This window comes from Hibiscus syriacus, unplaced genomic scaffold, assembly GCF_006381635.1.
Source record: "Hibiscus syriacus cultivar Baekdansim isolate YM2019G1 unplaced genomic scaffold, ASM638163v2 tig00110481_pilon, whole genome shotgun sequence".
NCBI classification, from domain to species: Eukaryota; Viridiplantae; Streptophyta; class Magnoliopsida; order Malvales; family Malvaceae; genus Hibiscus; species Hibiscus syriacus.
Window position 1 is genome coordinate 518393 of NW_024062757.1, and position 19091 is coordinate 537483.

Here is a 19091-nt window from a genome sequence, read left to right on the forward strand (position 1 = left end):
AGTCACAACTAGGATGACGATCTAATCCAAAACCGAAGGTTTCGATCCTATTGAATAGGTCAAAATTTTTTTTTAAAGAAATTTGGGTTCATATTGAATCGGGTCAAATTTTTTAAGGGTGGAGTCGGGTCAGGTGGAGTATTAGAGTGTAAAAAAACTCTAACCCAACCCAACCCAACCCAACCTAGGATAATAATGTAATTTATTTTAAAAATATTATTGTTTTGATTAAATCCTTATTTTAAATCTGATCGGATTAGAGTCGTATGAAAAATATATATTTTTCAAATAGGATGAAGGATATATAATTTTTTTTAGTCAAATCGAGTTTAAATGAAATATATATATTTTATATTGGATCGGATTGACAAAAAAATCAACCTATTGTGACAATAAATATATTTTTCTTCAATTCTTTTTGTTTTTGGACCAATAAATATTATCAATGATTAATCATTAATAGTAAAACATGTGCATATGGACCAATGAGTGTTGGCACAAGTGGTTGAGATTCAGGAATTTGAGCTTGTAAGGTCAAGTTCGAATTCCACCACCGTCACTCTTGGTGGGTAATCTGTAAAGTCCTATGTAAATCTCAATTGGATCTTAAGTATGCCCTAACCCTGGACTGAGGAGCCACCCTAACCTAAACTTTATTGACTTGACCAAAAAAAAAAAAACATGTGCATATGGAGTAGTGGGTCGACATGTTGTACACTTTATTATACAAAACCAACTGTTTCCTCATCAATCATACGTCGGGATGTTAGTATATGAATTGTGAAATAGGGGAATTATACTAAGAACAGTGATAGGATTTTAGTTTAAGTGGTAAATTATAATTAATAATAAAAAATAATAAAATTTTAAATTTTAAATAAATATTTATTCACGTATACTTTTAATAATAAAAAATTAGGGAGATAGTGGCCCTAGAACTATATGTAGTCTCTGATTATACTGACGTCAAATTGGATAAATTTAAAACAAAGAATTATCTAAAAAAATATTTTATGTTTAGACAATTGTGGAAGTTTAGTTTTTTTATAGTTAAATATTAGAAACTTAATATGTTTGTTACTGCACATATTTATTTGGGATGTATTTTATAGTATTGTTTGTACAATGCAATTATATTTTTTTCTAACATATATGTCGAAACGGTTTTTAACGGGTTCGGGGGGCGAGATTTAGAAAACCGCGTCATTTTTAATTATTCTCTTTTCAATTAAAAACAATGCAAATTTAGAAAACCTCTCGTTTCGAAAATTTGGAAATCCTTTTACGATAAAAACATATGGTTCGAGGAGTCGCCACCAATCTTTGATTAGGGTGTGATTGGGCACCCAAAAAAACGTTGTCATTTTAAATAAGAATTAATTTTGATTAAAATGACAAATTTACGGTCTACATTACCAAAATCCAAGTTCGGGAGTCGGTTACGTGCGGGGAAGGATTAGCACCCCCATAACGCCCTAAATCGGTACCTAGTCGATTAATTAATGTCTTTGCAATGAATTTCACAAGTTCGAATTTAATTTGATTAATGATCCCTTAAAACAACAAAAATGCAAATTTGAAACATTGAAAAACAACAAAACAGATTTAATTAAAATTACCAAGTCATTAGAAAGATAAAGGATATTCGATTATTTAAAAATATCGAGACCAGATCTTTAGGTAAGTTCTAACGATCTTTTCTCAAATAATTTAAATAGCCGAATATTTCTTTTTCTTTCATTCCCAAATTTTAAAGTGAAGAAATCGAATTTTTGATGTCACTGATAGGATACACTTGTAATTTAAAATCGTCAAGAACAACTTTTCTGTAAGTTAAGAAAAGCCACTCTGACGGTTTTAAATTAAAAGGGTATTACCCTTAATCCGATTATGTAATTAGGTCAAGTTGCATATAAGGACAACATGCATAAATTATACAAAGTGATGTTAATGCAAAAAATAATTAAATATACGATTAAAGTGAATGAATTCAAACATGCTCATAAAAAATAAATTACACCTACGTGCGTATGAACAACATGCTTGAAATAATATATACATGCATATATTTAAAATAAATCTAAATTAACCTAACAATCATGCATAAAATATTAAAAGGACTAAAACATAAAAAAAAATAACAACAACCTTTTTCATAACATTTTCATTTATGGGTACTGCAAACGTAATATAACCAAAATATTGTATAGGACCAAATTGAAAGCTTCTCAAATTACATATCCAATGCAAAAAACGGAAAGAAAATGGCCATAACATGATACGGGATCAAAATTAGACGCGCGTAAAATATAAAGACTAAATTAAAAATATAAAAGGCTCGATTCTAGGACTAAAAGGAATTATAAGCAAAAAACAAATGGCTCGTACAAAAAATAAACCAAACGCCAACGGATGCCCTAAACTGCTTAAACTACGTCGTTCTAGCTGAACCTTAAATAATATCTAACCTAAAGATGAAACCCTAACAACTAAACCAAACAACTAAACCAAACAAATTCCCCCCTTTCTCTGCGCCGTTTCTCAACTCTCCAAACTCTCCCCATCTTTTCTCCTTCACCGAGAAAACCCACAAAACCAACGCGCTCCCTCTCCCCGACGAACACCATCGAGAGCTTCAAAGCTCTATAACGCCTCTCGCACCACTGGTCACCGGCGAGTCAAACGGGGAACGAAACCTAAACCAAACCCCGAATCTAAAAACAAAAACTTTACCCTAAAACCCACGACCACACCAGGCCACCGTGGCCTCCGCCCTATAGCCATAAATTGGTGACATTCAGACCTCGATCTCCCTCTAAAGCGACCTAAGATCGACAACAACACAAACGAAGGAAGGTAAGAACTCACCTCACTCTTTACCTTTACTTGCTTTGAAGAGCCCTTAATACGTTTGTTGTATTGCTTCTTCTTGGGTTCCCCTGTCAACTGAGGTTCCAGCTATTCAAAGAGAAGGGCGCTCCAACGGACCCGATATGAGGTCGAAGAGAACCGAGCCACCCGGGTAAGTCCACTTCTTCCTTTTGGTTTCGTTTTGATTTAGAAATGTTCTTTTGAAAATATGTTGTTCTTGTATATTTCTTCGAATGATGAAAGTAATGCTTGATGATTTTCTGTGTTGCTGTTTTTTCAAAAAATGGATGCAAGGAAAATCGTTTTTATTTCTTTTGGAACTCTATGCTTACCCGAACAAAGGGGAGCCCCCTGTTTTTACAATGTTTTCCCAACAGAAAATTCAAGATGGCCCGCAAAAAACCCCCAGTACATTGCTTTCCAAAATAAAATTCAAAACGAAGCCCTCTATTCTCCAATCTTTTCTGAATCGAAAGGATCAGACCCCCCTCCTGTTTCCCCCCGTTGATGGTCTCCTTTTCAATTGATATCCCCCGTGATTCTACATTGATGGTCTCCTTTTCCAAACTTTTAGTTGTTTATGTATAAATAATTGTTGTAGAAGCTGCTAAATGAAGTCAGATAATACAAGCAGCCAGCAGGTGCAATTAGTACGTATATTATATTAATTAGTTGAGTTCAAAGGAATGTCCCTAACGAACAATAATGGTTTTATTATTAATTACGTAATTATGATCCATTAATTGTCCCACCCATGCCCCATGGCTGGACAAGTTAAGAAAGAGGTGGCCAGCCACTCCCAAGTCACAACTAGGATGACGATCTAATCCGAAACCGAAGGTTTCAATCCTATCTGATTTGAATAGGTCAAAAAAAATTTTAAAAGAAATTTGGGTTCATATTGGACCAGGTCAAATTTTTTAAGGGTGGAGTCGGGTCAGGTGGAGTATTAGAGTGTGAAAAAACTCTAACTCAACCTAGGATAATAATGTAATTTATTTAAAAAATATTATTGTTTTGATTAAATCCTTATTTTAAATCTGATCGGATTAGAGTCAGATGAAAAATATATATTTTTCGAATCGGATGAAGGATATATAATTTTTTGGTCAAATCGAGTTTAAATGAAATATATATATTTTAGATTGGATCGGATTGACAAAAAATTCGACCCGTTCTGACAATAAATATATTTTTCTTCAATTCTTTTAGTTTTTGGACCGATAAATATTATCAATGATTAATCATTAATAGTAAAACATGTGCATATGGGCCAATGAGTGTTGGCACAAGTGGTTGAGATTCAAGAATTTGAGCTTGTAAGGCCAAGTTCGAATCCCACCATCGTCACTCTTGGTGGGTAATCTGTAAAGTCCTATGTAAATCCCAATTGGATCTTAAGTATGCCCTAACCCTGGACTGAGGAGCCACCCTAACCTAAACTTTATTGACTTGACCAAAAAAAAACATGTGCATATGGAGTAATGGGTCGACATGTTGTACACTTTATTATACAAAACCAACTGTTTCCTCATCAATCATACGTCGGGATGTTAGTATATGAATTGTGAAATATGGGAATTATACTAAGAACATTGATAGGATTTTAGTTTAAGTGGTAAATTATAATTAATAATAAAAAATAATAAAATTTTAAATTTTAAATAAATATTTATTCACGTATACTTTTAATAATAAAAAATTAGGGAGATAGTGGCCCCTAGATCTGTATGAAGTATCTGATTATACTGACGTCAAATTGGATAAATTTAAAACAAAGAATTATCTAAAAAAATATTTTATGTTTAGACAATTGTGGAAGTTTAGTTTTTTTTATAGTTAAATATTAGAAACTTAATATGTTTGTTACTGCATATATTTATTTGGGATGTATGTTATAGTATTGTTTGTACAATGCAATTATATTTTTTCTAACTTTTATATATATATATATATATATATATATATATATATATATATATATATATATCATTATTTTTTGGGATCGTCTTAAACCAGAGTTCGAGTACCACATATGTAAGGATTGATAGCAAGAGTGTATGAACGTTCAATGTCATATAATTAAAAGACTTTGAGCATATATTATTTTATATTCACATCAAATAATGTCGATGATTGAAGGACTCAACAAAGTAGTGTCCTGTAATCAGGGACGAACGCAAGACTTTATGTTAGGGAGTGAATTTGAACTTATAAATTTTAAGGGGGTAAACTTGAAGTTATAAAATTGTAGGAGACGAAAACAAATTTTTAATAGAAAAGACATAAAAAATATAAAATATATGATAATTTTATTTTTTTAATGGGCGGACTGTCCCACCCGCCCTTGTCTAGATCCATTCTTACCTATAATCGAAAGAATATTTATATATTTTATCTATTTTTTATTAAACTGAGATAATTATAAAGTAATAATTATACTTTGTCCATTTTTAAATTGTGATAATAATTAGATATTGGGTCGAAATAAAGTGAAAGAATAGTTTACGTTTGAGTATGAAACAAATTTAATTCCAAGGTAGTAGTTTGGAAGGTTAATGCATAGGTTTCGGCTAAGAGATGATTATCCAGTTCAGTTGGTAGAGTACAATGTTTTTAATCTCGTGGTCATGTGATCAAGTTCCACGGAGGACATTTCATAATTCGGAGGTCTTATTCAGAAGCTGCTCTCATCTTGGTGTTAGGAGCAGCCTACTATCTTACCTCCCCTTACCTCATTATATATGTGAACAAGGGACGACCATTTTTTATGCATGGGTTTCGGCTGTCCATCTTCGTCATTAATGTACTCTCTAATTATTGACCAATAGGTAATGATACATTTTGATGGAATTTTTCTTGGAACATAAATTGTATAAAAGGCTGTGAGGGGATCAATCCCATGTGGTAACTGAAAAGTAAAGTTAACCCTTAGAAAACTAGTAAGCGTACACGACAATATTTGTTTTTCGGGATAGGTACGAGACTCGAATTTGATAGGTTTTGATTTGATCTTATCCGATCGAGTCATATTTTCTTTAAATTTCAAGTTTGAGTCGGGTTGGACTGAGTTTTTTTTAAAGAAAAAATGTTCGGATAGGATCGAGTTAAGGTTTAATTCAAAAAATACTCGATCGACCCGACCTGAAAAATTTATCTTATATATTTAGGAATAATTATAATAATAATCATATATATTATTATTATTTTCAATTAGATACATATTTTTATTGAATAAAAATAATATAATTTTATAAATATATTTATTCTGGATTAGGCAGGGTAAGGTTCGGGTTTTATATATAAAAAATTGGGTCGAGTTTGAATTAGGTGAAATCACCCTAAACTCGGGCTGATCAGATTTTGAATGAAGAATTTGTATTTTCAAATGAGACCATATTGATCGAAAACCAGACCCACCTCATGCTTATCCTTAATTTTTCTTGTGACAATCTAATATGACTAAAATACACTTTAAATCATTTAATTATACGTTTGATAATAAATAAAATATTCTAATGAAAATATAAATATATTATTTTATTGAAATATGATTATAAATTTTATATGTAAAAATGAAGCGATTGCCTAATTTAGTTGATATAATAATATTTTTAATTTTTAAAATTTACATATTTTATAAATCTTATCTTAATTTAAAATAATTTAATAAATTAAAATTTTATAATTTAAAAGTTGTGTCAAATTTATTGTCAAATCAAATTAATCCACCAAATCAAAGCAGCATTTGGATAGTTGTTTTATATCATAAAATTTTAACAGATTACTGTTAAATTGTTATTATAACATGAAAGTAATATAATATTTTTAGGGAAAAAAGTAATTTAGGATAAGAACAAATATTAAAATGATGAAATTAAATATGAAAAGTTAAGTTTATTCAATTATTTTAAATTATGACTCAATCAATAGAGTATATATATATTTTGGACTAAAATCATTATTACATTATATCACATCATTCTTCTATATATATCTAACGTCCAATGACGAATTTGTGACAATGTTTTAATTGATCAATTTGTTTGTAACTTTTTAATAAAACACAATATATTCGTTATAGGTTTAATAGTCACCTTTGCCCTTATAATAGACTCAATTTATTATTTTTCGCCTTTATCGTATTTTTGCATCAATTTAGCCTTCAATGTTGTCTAATTATATCATTCTATACCCTACCCCTAATTTAAAACTCTAAATCATAAACCTTATGTTAGCGTTTATGATTTATGGTTTAGAGGTTATGGGATCATAATTTAGGGTTTAAGGTTCATAATATAGGGTTTTAAATTAGGGGTAAGTATATGATGATGCAATTGAGCAATTTTGAGGACTAAATTGATTCGAAAATATGATATGGGCGAAAATGATAAATTAAGTCTACTGCAGGAGTAAAAGTTACCCCTTTACCTTTATTAAAAGACGTATAATTAAATAATTTAAAGTATATTTTATCCTTGCAATGATAAGTGAGATCTCACAATAAACTTTTTTAGAGACTATCAAACATGAAGATGTTAATGTGATTAACTAGGCATTGATGTAGAAATAAATGATTTTATTAACGGGTTGGTTTAAGTAGTAAATAGTTTAATATCACTTAAATAAGTCTCAAGTTTGAGTCGTTGTGTATGTAAACAAAAATTCGTTGAGAGAGATAAGGTGTTCCTGAAATTAAAAGGCGCACATGATTGTAGTATGTGTGGAAGGATAAGGATGAATAGGACCCTTGTCCCTCTTCCCCATCTGCATTTATGTTACTCCACTTCATTAATTCTTTTATGTTTATGAAAATCATATTAGATCGGTTAATTCGATTAATCGAATCAAAAATTCATTAATTTAATGATTTAATTGCAAAAATCAAACTTAAAAAGTTGGAGAACCGATTAATATTAATCAAACATAAAAAATGTTATGTCCAAGTAAAAATGTTGTCTAAAACTGAACCTAACTCAGGCGGAGCAGACAAAGTGGCACTATTAATGTTGGGGGAGGGCCTAAGCTAGTAGGGTCAATTCAGTTTTTGGATCATCCAAGTTGAATGCTGTCGAAAGTGGGTGAAATTGGTCCAATAGATTAGGCAAGTAAAAGAGTTGGTCTATTAAGTCATTTTCAAAATTAGTTTGAAATTACATATTTATTATAATGATTTAGATCGTCACAAAATAAAATCTAAATTAACTTAATGGATTAAATATTTTTACCGCTTAACTTATTGGATCAATTTTACCTTCTAAAGCAGCTACTGCTGGCCTACACTCAAAACTCCAAATTCATACATTAATCACATACAAAATCATTTACTGACGGGAAAAATTCAAAAATGGTTATTAAATTATCTAAAAATATTTTTTTGGTGATGAAATTTTAAAATTTATAAAATAGGTATTAAATTTTGTTACAAAATGATTATTGTGTCATTAGCTATCGTTAGTTGATGAGGTACTAACGTGATATAATAAAATTCGTGTGTATTTTTATCCTATTTAACCATTCAACTATAATTAAGAAATTATTTTGATAAAAAACTAACTCAAAAATAATATAAATTGCATTTAAAATTTATAATATAATAGAATCAATATAAAATTTAGTTTACCCTAATAAATACACCTACTTTAGGGAAAGTCAGGATGAAATTAGCTGAATAGGTCAGGTGAATAAAAAAATTAACCCATTAAATCATCTCCAAAATATTTTGAAATCTACGGCAAATGCTACAGTATAAGGAAAATTCGTCACACTCATATGACGATTTTGTTCAAATAATATTTTTATTTAAATTCGTCAGACGTAACAAATTATGAGTCATTGTAACAAATGTCAAAGATCTAAAATTAATTTTGGAGATGATCTAATGAACCAAATTTGTACCCGCCTGAACTATTAGACTAAATTAGCCGACAGTCAGTGTTGATGAAGCCCATACTGTTTGTTTTGGGTTTGAAGTGCAGCCAAAACTTTTCTATTATAGATTGGACTCATTCAATTCTCTTATGTATTCATGTTGATACTATCCTAAAGAAAAGTTTCCTCAAGTATGAAAGTTGGTATGTTCTTTAATCAAAGAGATTCTTTTTGGGGAGAGGAAGGAAAATTTTGCTTTTAATAGGTATTGAACCGACGATTTTAGGGGAGAGATGAAGACGATTTTAGGAGAGAGGAGAAGTATCAACTAAGAACTTTTAATATCGACCAGATAATGGAGTTTTTCATTTTAGTGGGAATGAAATATTACATCAGCTATTGAATTTACAAGATGTCCAAGTATTTGTCCCCCCATCTTTTAGCATTTCCAGATGGTCGAGAGCCAATACTCAGTATGAAGGAAACTCTCTGCAAGCTTGTAAATGCCACAGAATTGCAGAGTTTGCTCTTTCGATATGACAGACAAGCGGAGCAGATTGTTGACGAAAAATTATGATCGGTAGCGAGCAACAACTCTCAGCAAATTCATCCTCGGATAATGTTGGTCAGCTTCTGGAGAAAACTGACAGTGATAGATTAATCTACAATCTCCCCTTCTTCCAATTCCTCGGCAAAGAAAACTCCCCTAGTATTTGAAAGGTCTCTTCTATCTTCCGTTTCCGATTGCTTAGCAAATTCACCTTCCAAATAAAGAAAGCCATCCAGATTAATTCCAGTATCGAGTAAGCCTTGTTCAAAATCGAACTCCATGTCTTCAAGAACTCCAGAGTCCTTAGCCAGGGAGCTGGATTGCACCTTGTTCCCTGCCCCAGCTCTAGTCGACAAAGACAAAACTAAGTTACCGAATGCTTTCTCAGACTCGTTTCGAGAAGGGATTTTATGCCCATGCTTCATATGATCAAAGACCCGAGAGTCTAGAGAGTTGTCATTCTCTTTTATTTCCTCCTCCCTGAAGGTAACACCTTTTTGGATTTCATTATCAGCAATGCTAGAATCTTTTCCCTCTGTCCTATGAGTCACAGGAAGGTTCTCTCTGATAACTTCAAAATCATAGTGTTCCATAGGAAGAAATACATGGATAACGGGATACTCTAGAACGACCGTATTGGCTAATTGTTGCCGTATTGGGGCCTTTATGTTGAACTCCCGAAAAGGTGACTTCTCCTACGACAACACGAGAAAATCATCAGTAGGATGGATAGAATATTTTCAGCGGAGGAAATCGTGTAAGGCAAGCATCAATACATATAATCTATAATCCAGGATGAGTGCATTAAACATAACCCATATAACTTAGCTTAACTCCAGTTTTAACATGTAAATGTAGCAAAATCTAGCATTGCTGAATATATATATAGTTCAAAAGAAGAAAAATAATGAAACCCAGAGACCTAAATCACCTTCGGGTATTTTCGAATAAAAAACTTGAGGCAGCCTAGCCGCTCTTCACAGAACCGCCTTAGAGGATGATTCCAGGGGCTAGGTTGGAGATGGTTCTCAATTAATGAACAGAGGTTTGTATCTTCATGTACACTGGAAACAAGAGAGAAAAAAACAACAATGCATCAGTTGTCCAAGAAATGTTAAGCAGTCACCTAATCTTAACAAAGATCAAACGGCAGCTCACCCATGGTCAAACAAAACAACATCTGTTGAATGAAACCGCCATTCGATGGTCCACGAAATGCACTTCTTCCTATAGACAGAGCAAACTAGTAAGCAGGTGTTTACTTGGAAATTAAACTCCAAATTGATTTCACCATAAATTTAACCTGTGGTTAAATAGAGTTTGATTAGTTTCCCTCCTAGACATGCCAGGGGGGAGAAACAAGAGCTTAGTTCTCCGAGAAGCAGCAACAGTGCGGAGAGTTCGAAGGGGATACGGTAGCTTAAATTGATGATGAGAGCAACTAGTAGTAGTATTACATAGTTTGGACCTTATTCTTTCAGCAGCTTCAGCAACCCTCTTTGTTTCCTCCAGCATATTATAATCTACAAAGCAATTCTGGGTTTTAGCGAAGATGAACGGACTCATGGATAAACGACAGAAGAAAAAGAAGGTGAAACCTGAGAGGAGAAGATTATCGTCGAATTGAGAGAGAGGAACAAAGCAAGTGATGTTCCCTTTTCCATTGCAGCCGGTGCGCTGCTTGTGAGCTTTAACGCAAGGGAGGCTGCATGTGCGGAGGCCGCAACATGGGCACTTGTATTTTGACGCCTTCGTTTTGCATTCTTCGCAATCTCCATTTCTTGAATCCTCCATTTTCTTTCTTCCTTTCTTTACTTTACGAATAAGGAACAGAGCAAACGGACTTTTACGCATCATCACGCTTTTCTAGGGTTTTATTCATTTGGGTAAACTACTCCGATGATCTCTTCTAATACCGTTCTGTCTTATTTTGATCACTAATTTTAGAAAATTATGTTTTGGGCATTTAATTTATCGGTTCACTATATCATAGTCCTTGTATAAGTAAAAACGGCTAAATTTTAACTAAATCTCTGAATTTTAGATAGAATATTAATTTGATCATAAATTTTAATAAAATATTAATTTAATTTTTGATTTTTGATTTTTAAATATAATATTGATTTGATTCATGAAAGACTGAAAGTTGTTCGTCACTAGTTATTCTCGCCACTCATCTGATCTATAAAAAATTAGCTGCCCTATTTTCATATGTAATTAGGGGTGTGCAAATCCGGGTACTCGGAACATCTGGGTCAGTGATTTCTTGGCCCGTGTCCCGACCCGGATGTTCTGGGTACCCGAATACCCGAATTTTTTTCCTTCAAATTATTAAATAAAAAAACACACAAAAACACACAAATTATTAAACCGACACTAAAATTTCATCAGAAACAAATTGAAACAAAAACCTAACATATGCATATTGGAACAGAGTTCATACTTCATAGGAATAACCAAATTCCCAGCATTGCTAGAATCACAGTGATATCATCTAGCTTTCCACCAACTTCCAAAATCATAATCGTAAGGATTAACTGTAGCCGAACGCAAATGGGATCATTGTCAAAGGGGGGGAACTCAAAAGAAACCCCCACCTGTTAGCTTCATCCCCATGATTTTCTTCCAAAAAGGAACATCAAAACCCTGTAAAGGAATACCATCAAGATATGTTAAATTGATAACAGGAAAGCTTCAAACTTGCAAAGAATTTAAACCAGCAAAGCTCTATCTCATACCATTTAACACAAACTGGATATATTTATAAATTCAATCAAATTAAAAGAAACCCATTTGGACCCAAGCCATGAAATTTCAACAAACTCAAAGCAAAAGCCAATAGAAATTTCACCAAACTTAACCGGATACTCGGGTAATCGGGTAACCGAAAAAATTAATTTTTGTGACTCGGGCCCGACCCGGAAAGTGTCCGGCCGGGTACCCGACCTGGACGGGTATTTTTTTAAAGAAAATTACATGGTTTTTTTCGATCTGGGTCGGCGGGTCGAGTAATTTTGCACACCCCTATATGTAATGGGGTGAGGAGGTAAGGTAATAGTCAAAATTATGAATTGCCCACCTTGAAACTCGATCCCACGACCACAAGGTTAAGAGCCTTGCACTCTACCAACTGAGCTGGACGGACAATTCTCACCCGATCTATAAGGAGTCTAATATGTTGGCTGATGGCATAGTTAAACTTACCTAACTTAAAATCTTCCCTTTGGCTGTCATTTATTCCTCACGATGCCCAATTTGATTGTTTAAGTTTTACACGATGATTCCTATAGAATATCGTGAGATATGTAAAAAATAATTAAGATAAATTATGTATTTAATATTTAAATTATTATTTTTTTGATCTGATTTAGTATTTTTTATCAAAATCATATATAATGTTTAGTTTTCATTTCATTTTAGTACCCACCATTAAAAATTTAACGTATTTAGTACTTAAACGATTAGTTTTGTCCTGTTTTAGTATCTAAACTTTCAATTTTTTTCAAAATTTAACGTTAAATTTTGAACGCGAGTACTAAAATGAAACAAAAACTAAAGTTTTTAACGATAGATACTAAAATAGACAATAACTAAACTTTAGGTATAATTTTAAAAAAACTGAATCAAAACTAATAGTTTAGATATTAAACACATAATTTATCTAAATAATTAACGTAACTACTAATATAAATAAATTTGTTTAATATAAAATGGAAGACAATGATTTGCATGGAGATAAGATGAAAGAAGACAAACTATAAAAACCCAAAGGGTAAACTACACATTTAGTATTTAAATTATTTATTTTAATCCATTTTAGTACATAAATTTTTAATTTTTTTAAAAAATCATATATGATGTTTAATTTTTATTTTAGTACCACCGTTAAAAACTTAAAAACTTAACGCGTTTAACACCTAAACTATAAATTTTAGTTCATTTAAGTACTTAAACTTTTAATTTTTTTCAAAATTTTATATTAAATTTTGAACATAAGTACTAAAAATGAAACAAAAACTAAAATTTAAATATAATTTTTAAAAAATTAAAAGTTTATACATTAAAAATAATTAGAACTTATAGTTTAGGTAAGTACATTAGGATTTGAACAATGAACTTATCATTAACAGTAGCATCATCCAAACTAAAACCACATCATTCAACAAAACAAGACAATACCTTTCTTTGTAATAACCATACAAATAGCAATTAGAAACACAAAACATGTATGCATCATCAAACTTATGAATACTCAATCTTTACAACACATAAACTATATATAAACATTCCAGGTCAGAGTTTACTATCGTTAATGAGTTCATTCAAGAGTGTGGTAACAAGGAATCCCTTCTCTCGGCTAGGCTCTCTTCCCTTCTCCTCTTCTCCTCCTCCCTCTCCCTCCAAGCCTTCTCCGCCATCAACCTCTCCCTCTCGAGCTTCTCCATCGATTGCCGCCATTCTTGCTCGAACAACTTCCTCTTACGGGCACGCCTCTCCATCATCTCCCCCCACTGCATCTCCATCCTCGGCTGCTGATTGAAGAATTCCCTAACCACTTCATGGACACCAGAGCTTGTTGGTCTAGGGGATTTATCGGTACCATTGTGTTTGTGTCGGCTTTTTTCCTCTCGCGTGAAATGCCTCTGATGGGCTTTTCTTCTTCACTTCCATCTTCATCCTCGCCTTGTTCGGAGAATTCGTCGGAGGATCTATCGGCGGTTGTTATTTTCATACTTTTCTTTGCCTGCGAGGAATCCGAACCTGCCTCCGACTCGAGCAGGCGGCGCTTCATATTCTTGGCTCTTTCGGTGAATAACTCATGGAGTTCCTCAAAGAATGGGAATTGAGAATCATTCTCAGGATCAGCTGTCTCCTTCCCCTCCATAAATATGACATAGAAACATTTAAACAAACATACAGATTGTTAATATGATAAAAAAGAATGAAATAAATATTTTCCATAAAGCATCCATTTTGAAATCAATTTGGAAAGATCGCAAAGAACAATATAGGTGACAGTAAAAAGGGTACTAAAAAATCCATTCCATTCAATGAGATGCTATATATACATGGTACTAAAAAAGAATGGAGATTGAGAGTAATTAAAGAGGGAGAATAGAGAAGAAAGGACCTTGTAACGATTGAGAAGATTTTTCCACTTTTACTTGCACTGCTCAGGGGTTCGGGTGAAGCCTAGCTCTATCCTTCATCTTGGAGCTGACGACCTCCCAGAGGGTCTTGTTGTGTTTGGTGGCGAAGTCCCTTTCAAGCTCACCCCTTAAGAAGATTAGCTCCCGGGTCTCCTCCTGCCCCCACTGCCCACCCCTAACATCGCTGCTGCTTCTTCCAACTCCACCAATCTCCCTTCCCCTTTATTTAGGGTTTTCTCAACCCCCACCTTTTGCAAACTTTTGACTATTTTTGTCTTTCTTTTGATAGCAAAATAGAGGGTGCTGATGTTGCCACAGTTTCACCTAAGCAAGTTTTAACTTTGTGGATGGGCTCATCTTCTGAGTATTAATACGAGTCGTCCAAGCTTGGTTGTCTTCGCCATCATTGTGGAAGCATGGAGGTCCCCTTGGTCCTTTCTCCGTTGCCGGCCGTTTAGGACTTAGAAACTTCAACTGTATTTGGTACATAGAGGGCAAACTGCTGCATATGTGACGGGTTATTCACTGGGCCGTGTTAGCTAGCCAGCCCATTCATTTATAGGTCCAGTTCCACGAGTAGACTATACATATATAAAAGAAATTTTATCCTCTCTAGATCCCGTGTTAATATATATATATATATATATATATATATATATATATATATATGTTACCAAAATATACACGTGTATCTAGAACCGGTGAGTACAATTTTCATTAAAGCACCATAGCTCACACAAATAAGCAGAAATCAGGTATATATGATTCCTGAAGAAGACTGAATGAACCAAATGTATGTTCTTCCATTTCATTCCTGTTCTAACGATATTCAAATGTTTCTAAATCACAATAATCCATTTTGGTGGGACCAAAACCACATTTTCACTTTAAGCATGCAGAAATCAATATGTTCTTATTTGTGTTTTGCAATTCGATACATAAATCTACTTAACGAACACAAACTGGAAAATCAAGGGACAAGCAAGCCCCATTAAAACATAAACCACATTTCATCGTCTGGAATATCAGGGGTCAAGAATTTCTTCGGATCTTTACTATTTTCATCGTAGTTTAATCTTGGCTTCACTCTTTCAGGCACTGGTTCCAATGGAGTGATCATATCTCTATCAATGACTACATCTATTATTCCATATTCAGCTGCTTCCATTGGAGACATATATCGATCCCTATCGGTATCCTTCTCTACTTGTTCGAACGAATGTCCAGTAAAACTGGAAATTATTCTTGTAACATTGTTCTTGTTATGCATGATTTCCCGGGCTTGGATTTCTACATCTATAGCTTGTCCACTAGCACCTCCTAGGGGTTGATGAATCATTATCCGAGTGTTTCGCATTGCTAGGCGCTTGCCTTTGGTGCCACCACCAAGGATAATAGAAGCCGTTGATGCTGCAATGCCAATTGAAACCGTGGAAACATCAGCCCGAACAAGCTGCACTACATCGTATATAGCCATTGTAGCACTGGTACAAATAGAAAAAACAGAAAATAAGAAAAAGCAAAGGGAAAGTTTCTGTTCTTTTGTAGGTCACCAACAGGAAGGAGAATAATATGTTCTGAAAAATTGAAAGGGAAAGAAGAGAGTAAATCACCCTTATTTTGATTGCACAAAGACAAAAATAAAAGGTTGTCAAAGCAGTCTTATTAGTTGGGTGGAAAGGGAAGGGAATGGAAATTTATCAACTTCACTAGCAAATTATAGTCTTCGTATATTTTGCAAAGCGAACCATAATTATGTATGTACATAAAAAGAAATTACAAGGAATCACTCCCTGTGATGATCTTCGAATTCCTTCCCCGAATGAACAATAAGATTGGTCATTAGAAGAAACAAAGAATAAACACACACACCCAAATGAACAATAAGGTTATGAATCATCACACATGCTAATCTAATGATGCAACAGGATTCATTATGCTTGGATGAAGCAATACAAATTCCATCCCCAAGTTAAAGCTACAAACCAAGCATTGCGATTCGGCTTGCTGGACTTTTATATCATAGGCTCACCCATGATTTGATATCCATTATGCTCCTCCATCAAATAGGGGGCTACAAACAAAATAGATTTCCAAATCAATACTATCAGGCTCCGTCAATAAGAAATACCAGTAAGAAAACGACAACCCATATCCAAGGAGAATACAACTATAATACAACCTGCCTCGAATAAAATTGTCATATCGTTTCCAAAATCCTAACCAATGAGGCTTGATAAGGGCATATTAAGGTCATGAATTGTCAGCTCGAGAATTTACCATTGACCAATACCACATCATTCGAAGAAGAAAAGGTTCCATTTGTGAATCCCCTCATCTCCTTCATAATTAAAGAAAAGAAAATACCCATTAGTGAAGCCATCTTATATGTATTTCCCAGATATCTATAAAAAAGATCTTTCTTTCCCAGTCGGGAAAAAGGGTATAGAACAGAAGCTTTAGCAACAACGTGTTTATATCATTATCTCAAAAGAGAACAATTGAAAAACTGAATAACGAGATCTAAGCCTAGGGTTAAAGGGCAGAACATGAAAAGGGGGGCATACCTCAATGAACCACCAGGGGAATTAATGAAGAGTCTGATATCTTTAGTAGGGTCCTGAGCGTCCAAAAGCAGCAACTGACTTATAATAGCATCGGCCAAAAAATCATAAATTTGGTTACCAAGGAAAACAATTCGCTCCTTCAGAAGCAACCCCATAGCGTCGGTCTCAGCCCCTCTCATGGCGGTGGCCGGGGTCTGAAAATTTGAGGCTGTTAGCGGTGGCTTTCAGTTTGAGAGAAGAAGAAACGGGCGTCGGTCTGAGGCTAAAAAAGGGAGGGGATTTGTTAGGGAAAGTGAGAGAGGGTTTATGTTTGTGTTGAAGGGAAGAGAAATGAGGGTTTATAGCAGATGAGAGTGAGATTAAATCGATGGCGATTGTGACCGTCGAGAGACTCAGATAAGCAACTCCGACTCAAGCCGCCGCCCTTTCGCCCTTTGATTTTTGATACGATTTAACGCAAATGCCATACCAAATTATTTTCCCAATATAGGATAAGAACGATGAGGCTTAATTCAGAATCTGGGATCGTTTTCTTACTTTACACCCTAAACTTTTTTCTCTTATATGACTCTCTAAATTAGGGTTGAAAACGAGTCGAGTTTAAGTGTTGTTGAGTTCGACACGACTCGAAAACTTGCGACCTTAAAATTTGTAAGCTTGACTTAAACTCGAAATTATGAACTAAAGTTCGTAAAAAAAATATTCTTAAACTTAACTCGATTAAAGCCTCATTTTCAAACTCCAACCTTAACCTTAAATACATGAAAATTTTATACTGCATTTTTTTTAAAAGGTCAATACCAAAATATTAATATTATTAATAATGTATTTTTTTAATAAAATATTAATATATTATATTTTCGATCTGTTCATAAGCATTTCGAGTCGAGTATCAAGTAATTAATTTCGGCTCGTTAAGAACTTGAATCGAGTTGATTCGAGTCGAGTATTTATCAAACTTTGACCGAACTAATCTCGAATAATTTACGATTTATCTCGTCTCATTTACAGTCTTGCTCTAAATATACATATTCGTTCTTTATACCTAGAAGTATAACTCCGTTATACATTCTAGTCCCCCTAAACGTTACAAAGATTAACTTGTGCCGTTTGGCATCCTCCTTTTATGGGGATCGAGCCTGGTTTATGAGTTTTAAGAGATTAAAGGGTGAGATGATGATTTCGAATAATTCAAATAGTTGAAATATATTTAACGACATGAATAAGCCATAATTAAGGTCTCAATACGCTTCGGTGGCTGCACGTGAAAATAGGAATATTAATATTTCAAACTTAAATATCAATTTAATGATTTAAAAAAAATCTTCAAAAGCATGATAATAAATTTGGGTAATGGAAGTCAGAATTAAAATTTTAAAGTAAAAATTAAGATAAAATGATGGTTTTCGTGGTTAAAAACAGTGTTGTCTTTTTTAGAGATATTAAATTTAAGTAGATATGTTCGTGGATGAATGTACATTGTTAATATTTAAGAAATATTCTGAACAAATATTATCTCATAATTATTTTAAATTATTAAAAAATAAAATAATCAGAAATCAGAACGCTATAGCAATACCTTTCCTACCATGGCCAGAATTTGAAGTATGCTTTTATTCTTGTCATCTATCACGTTACAAAAGCATACGTATCTTATAAATACAATTATTCTAAATATTTTACTAATTTGGGCCACTTGAGTTGTTGTTGTTATTATGTATAATGAAATTTATTAAAAGAAAAAAGATGGTAAAATTGGCCCAATAAGTCAGGCGGGTAAAAAAATAACTCATTAAGTTATCTCTAAAATTAATTTGAGATCTATAGCAAATGTTAAAATGCAAGATAAACTCGTCACGCCTATATGATGAATTGTCTAAATAATATTTTTTTATTTAAATTCGTCACGTCAAAGTGATAAATTAAAAAATGTATTTATTTTATTAGAATATTATTACCTATGAGTAAAAAAATCAATAAAAAATGTATTTTATTAAAATTCGTCGTGTCTTACGTAATAAATTTCAAGTCTGTGTAATAAAATATTTAGTCTAAATAATTAGCCTCACTTAACGGTATTGG

General features: G+C 33.1%; 2 protein-coding genes, 1 long non-coding RNA gene and 1 pseudogene across 3 annotated transcripts; 1 reads left to right on the forward strand and 3 right to left on the reverse strand.

Annotated features, from left to right (window-relative positions):
• Positions 1 to 150: 150 nt before the first annotated feature.
• LOC120128558 (ATP-dependent Clp protease proteolytic subunit 4, chloroplastic-like) lies at positions 151 to 17251 on the reverse strand. Its single transcript, XM_039146226.1, has 3 exons — positions 17010 to 17251; positions 15450 to 15926; positions 151 to 191 (listed from the first exon to the last, which is right to left on the reverse strand). The coding sequence occupies exons 1-3, from the start codon at positions 17186 to 17188 to the stop codon at positions 185 to 187; spliced, it is 663 nt and encodes a 220-aa protein (XP_039002157.1). The 5' UTR covers positions 17189 to 17251; the 3' UTR covers positions 151 to 184.
• On the forward strand, positions 2503 to 3606 carry LOC120128562. Its single transcript, XR_005516643.1, has 2 exons — positions 2503 to 2856; positions 2959 to 3606. It is a non-coding gene; the product is annotated as an uncharacterized LOC120128562 (long non-coding RNA).
• Positions 9122 to 11157, reverse strand: LOC120128555 (box C/D snoRNA protein 1-like). The gene is made up of 5 exons (XM_039146225.1): positions 10891 to 11157; positions 10596 to 10815; positions 10451 to 10519; positions 10224 to 10356; positions 9122 to 9987 (listed from the first exon to the last, which is right to left on the reverse strand). Exons 1-5 carry the CDS (start codon positions 11147 to 11149, stop codon positions 9400 to 9402), a joined length of 1269 nt encoding a protein of 422 aa, XP_039002156.1. The 5' UTR covers positions 11150 to 11157; the 3' UTR covers positions 9122 to 9399.
• LOC120128559 lies at positions 13503 to 14902 on the reverse strand (annotated as a pseudogene).
• Positions 17252 to 19091: the final 1840 nt, after the last annotated feature.

Bases quoted from the DNA above. Each gene is read 5' to 3' on its own strand.
- LOC120128558 (XM_039146226.1), bottom strand. From the start codon at position 17,188: ATGAGAGGGGCTGAGACCGACGCTATGGGGTTGCTTCTGAAGGAGCGA. The intron at 15,927-17,009 runs GTATGCCCCCCT...TATTTGTACCAG, and splicing joins TCCCCTGGTGGTTCATTGAG to TGCTACAATGGCTATATACG.
- LOC120128555 (XM_039146225.1), bottom strand. From the start codon at position 11,149: ATGATGCGTAAAAGTCCGTTTGCTCTGTTCCTTATTCGTAAAGTAAAG. The intron at 10,816-10,890 runs GTTTCACCTTCT...ATTGCTTTGTAG, and splicing joins CGATAATCTTCTCCTCTCAG to ATTATAATATGCTGGAGGAA. The intron at 10,357-10,450 runs GTGAGCTGCCGT...TCTTGTTTCCAG, and splicing joins GTTGTTTTGTTTGACCATGG to TGTACATGAAGATACAAACC.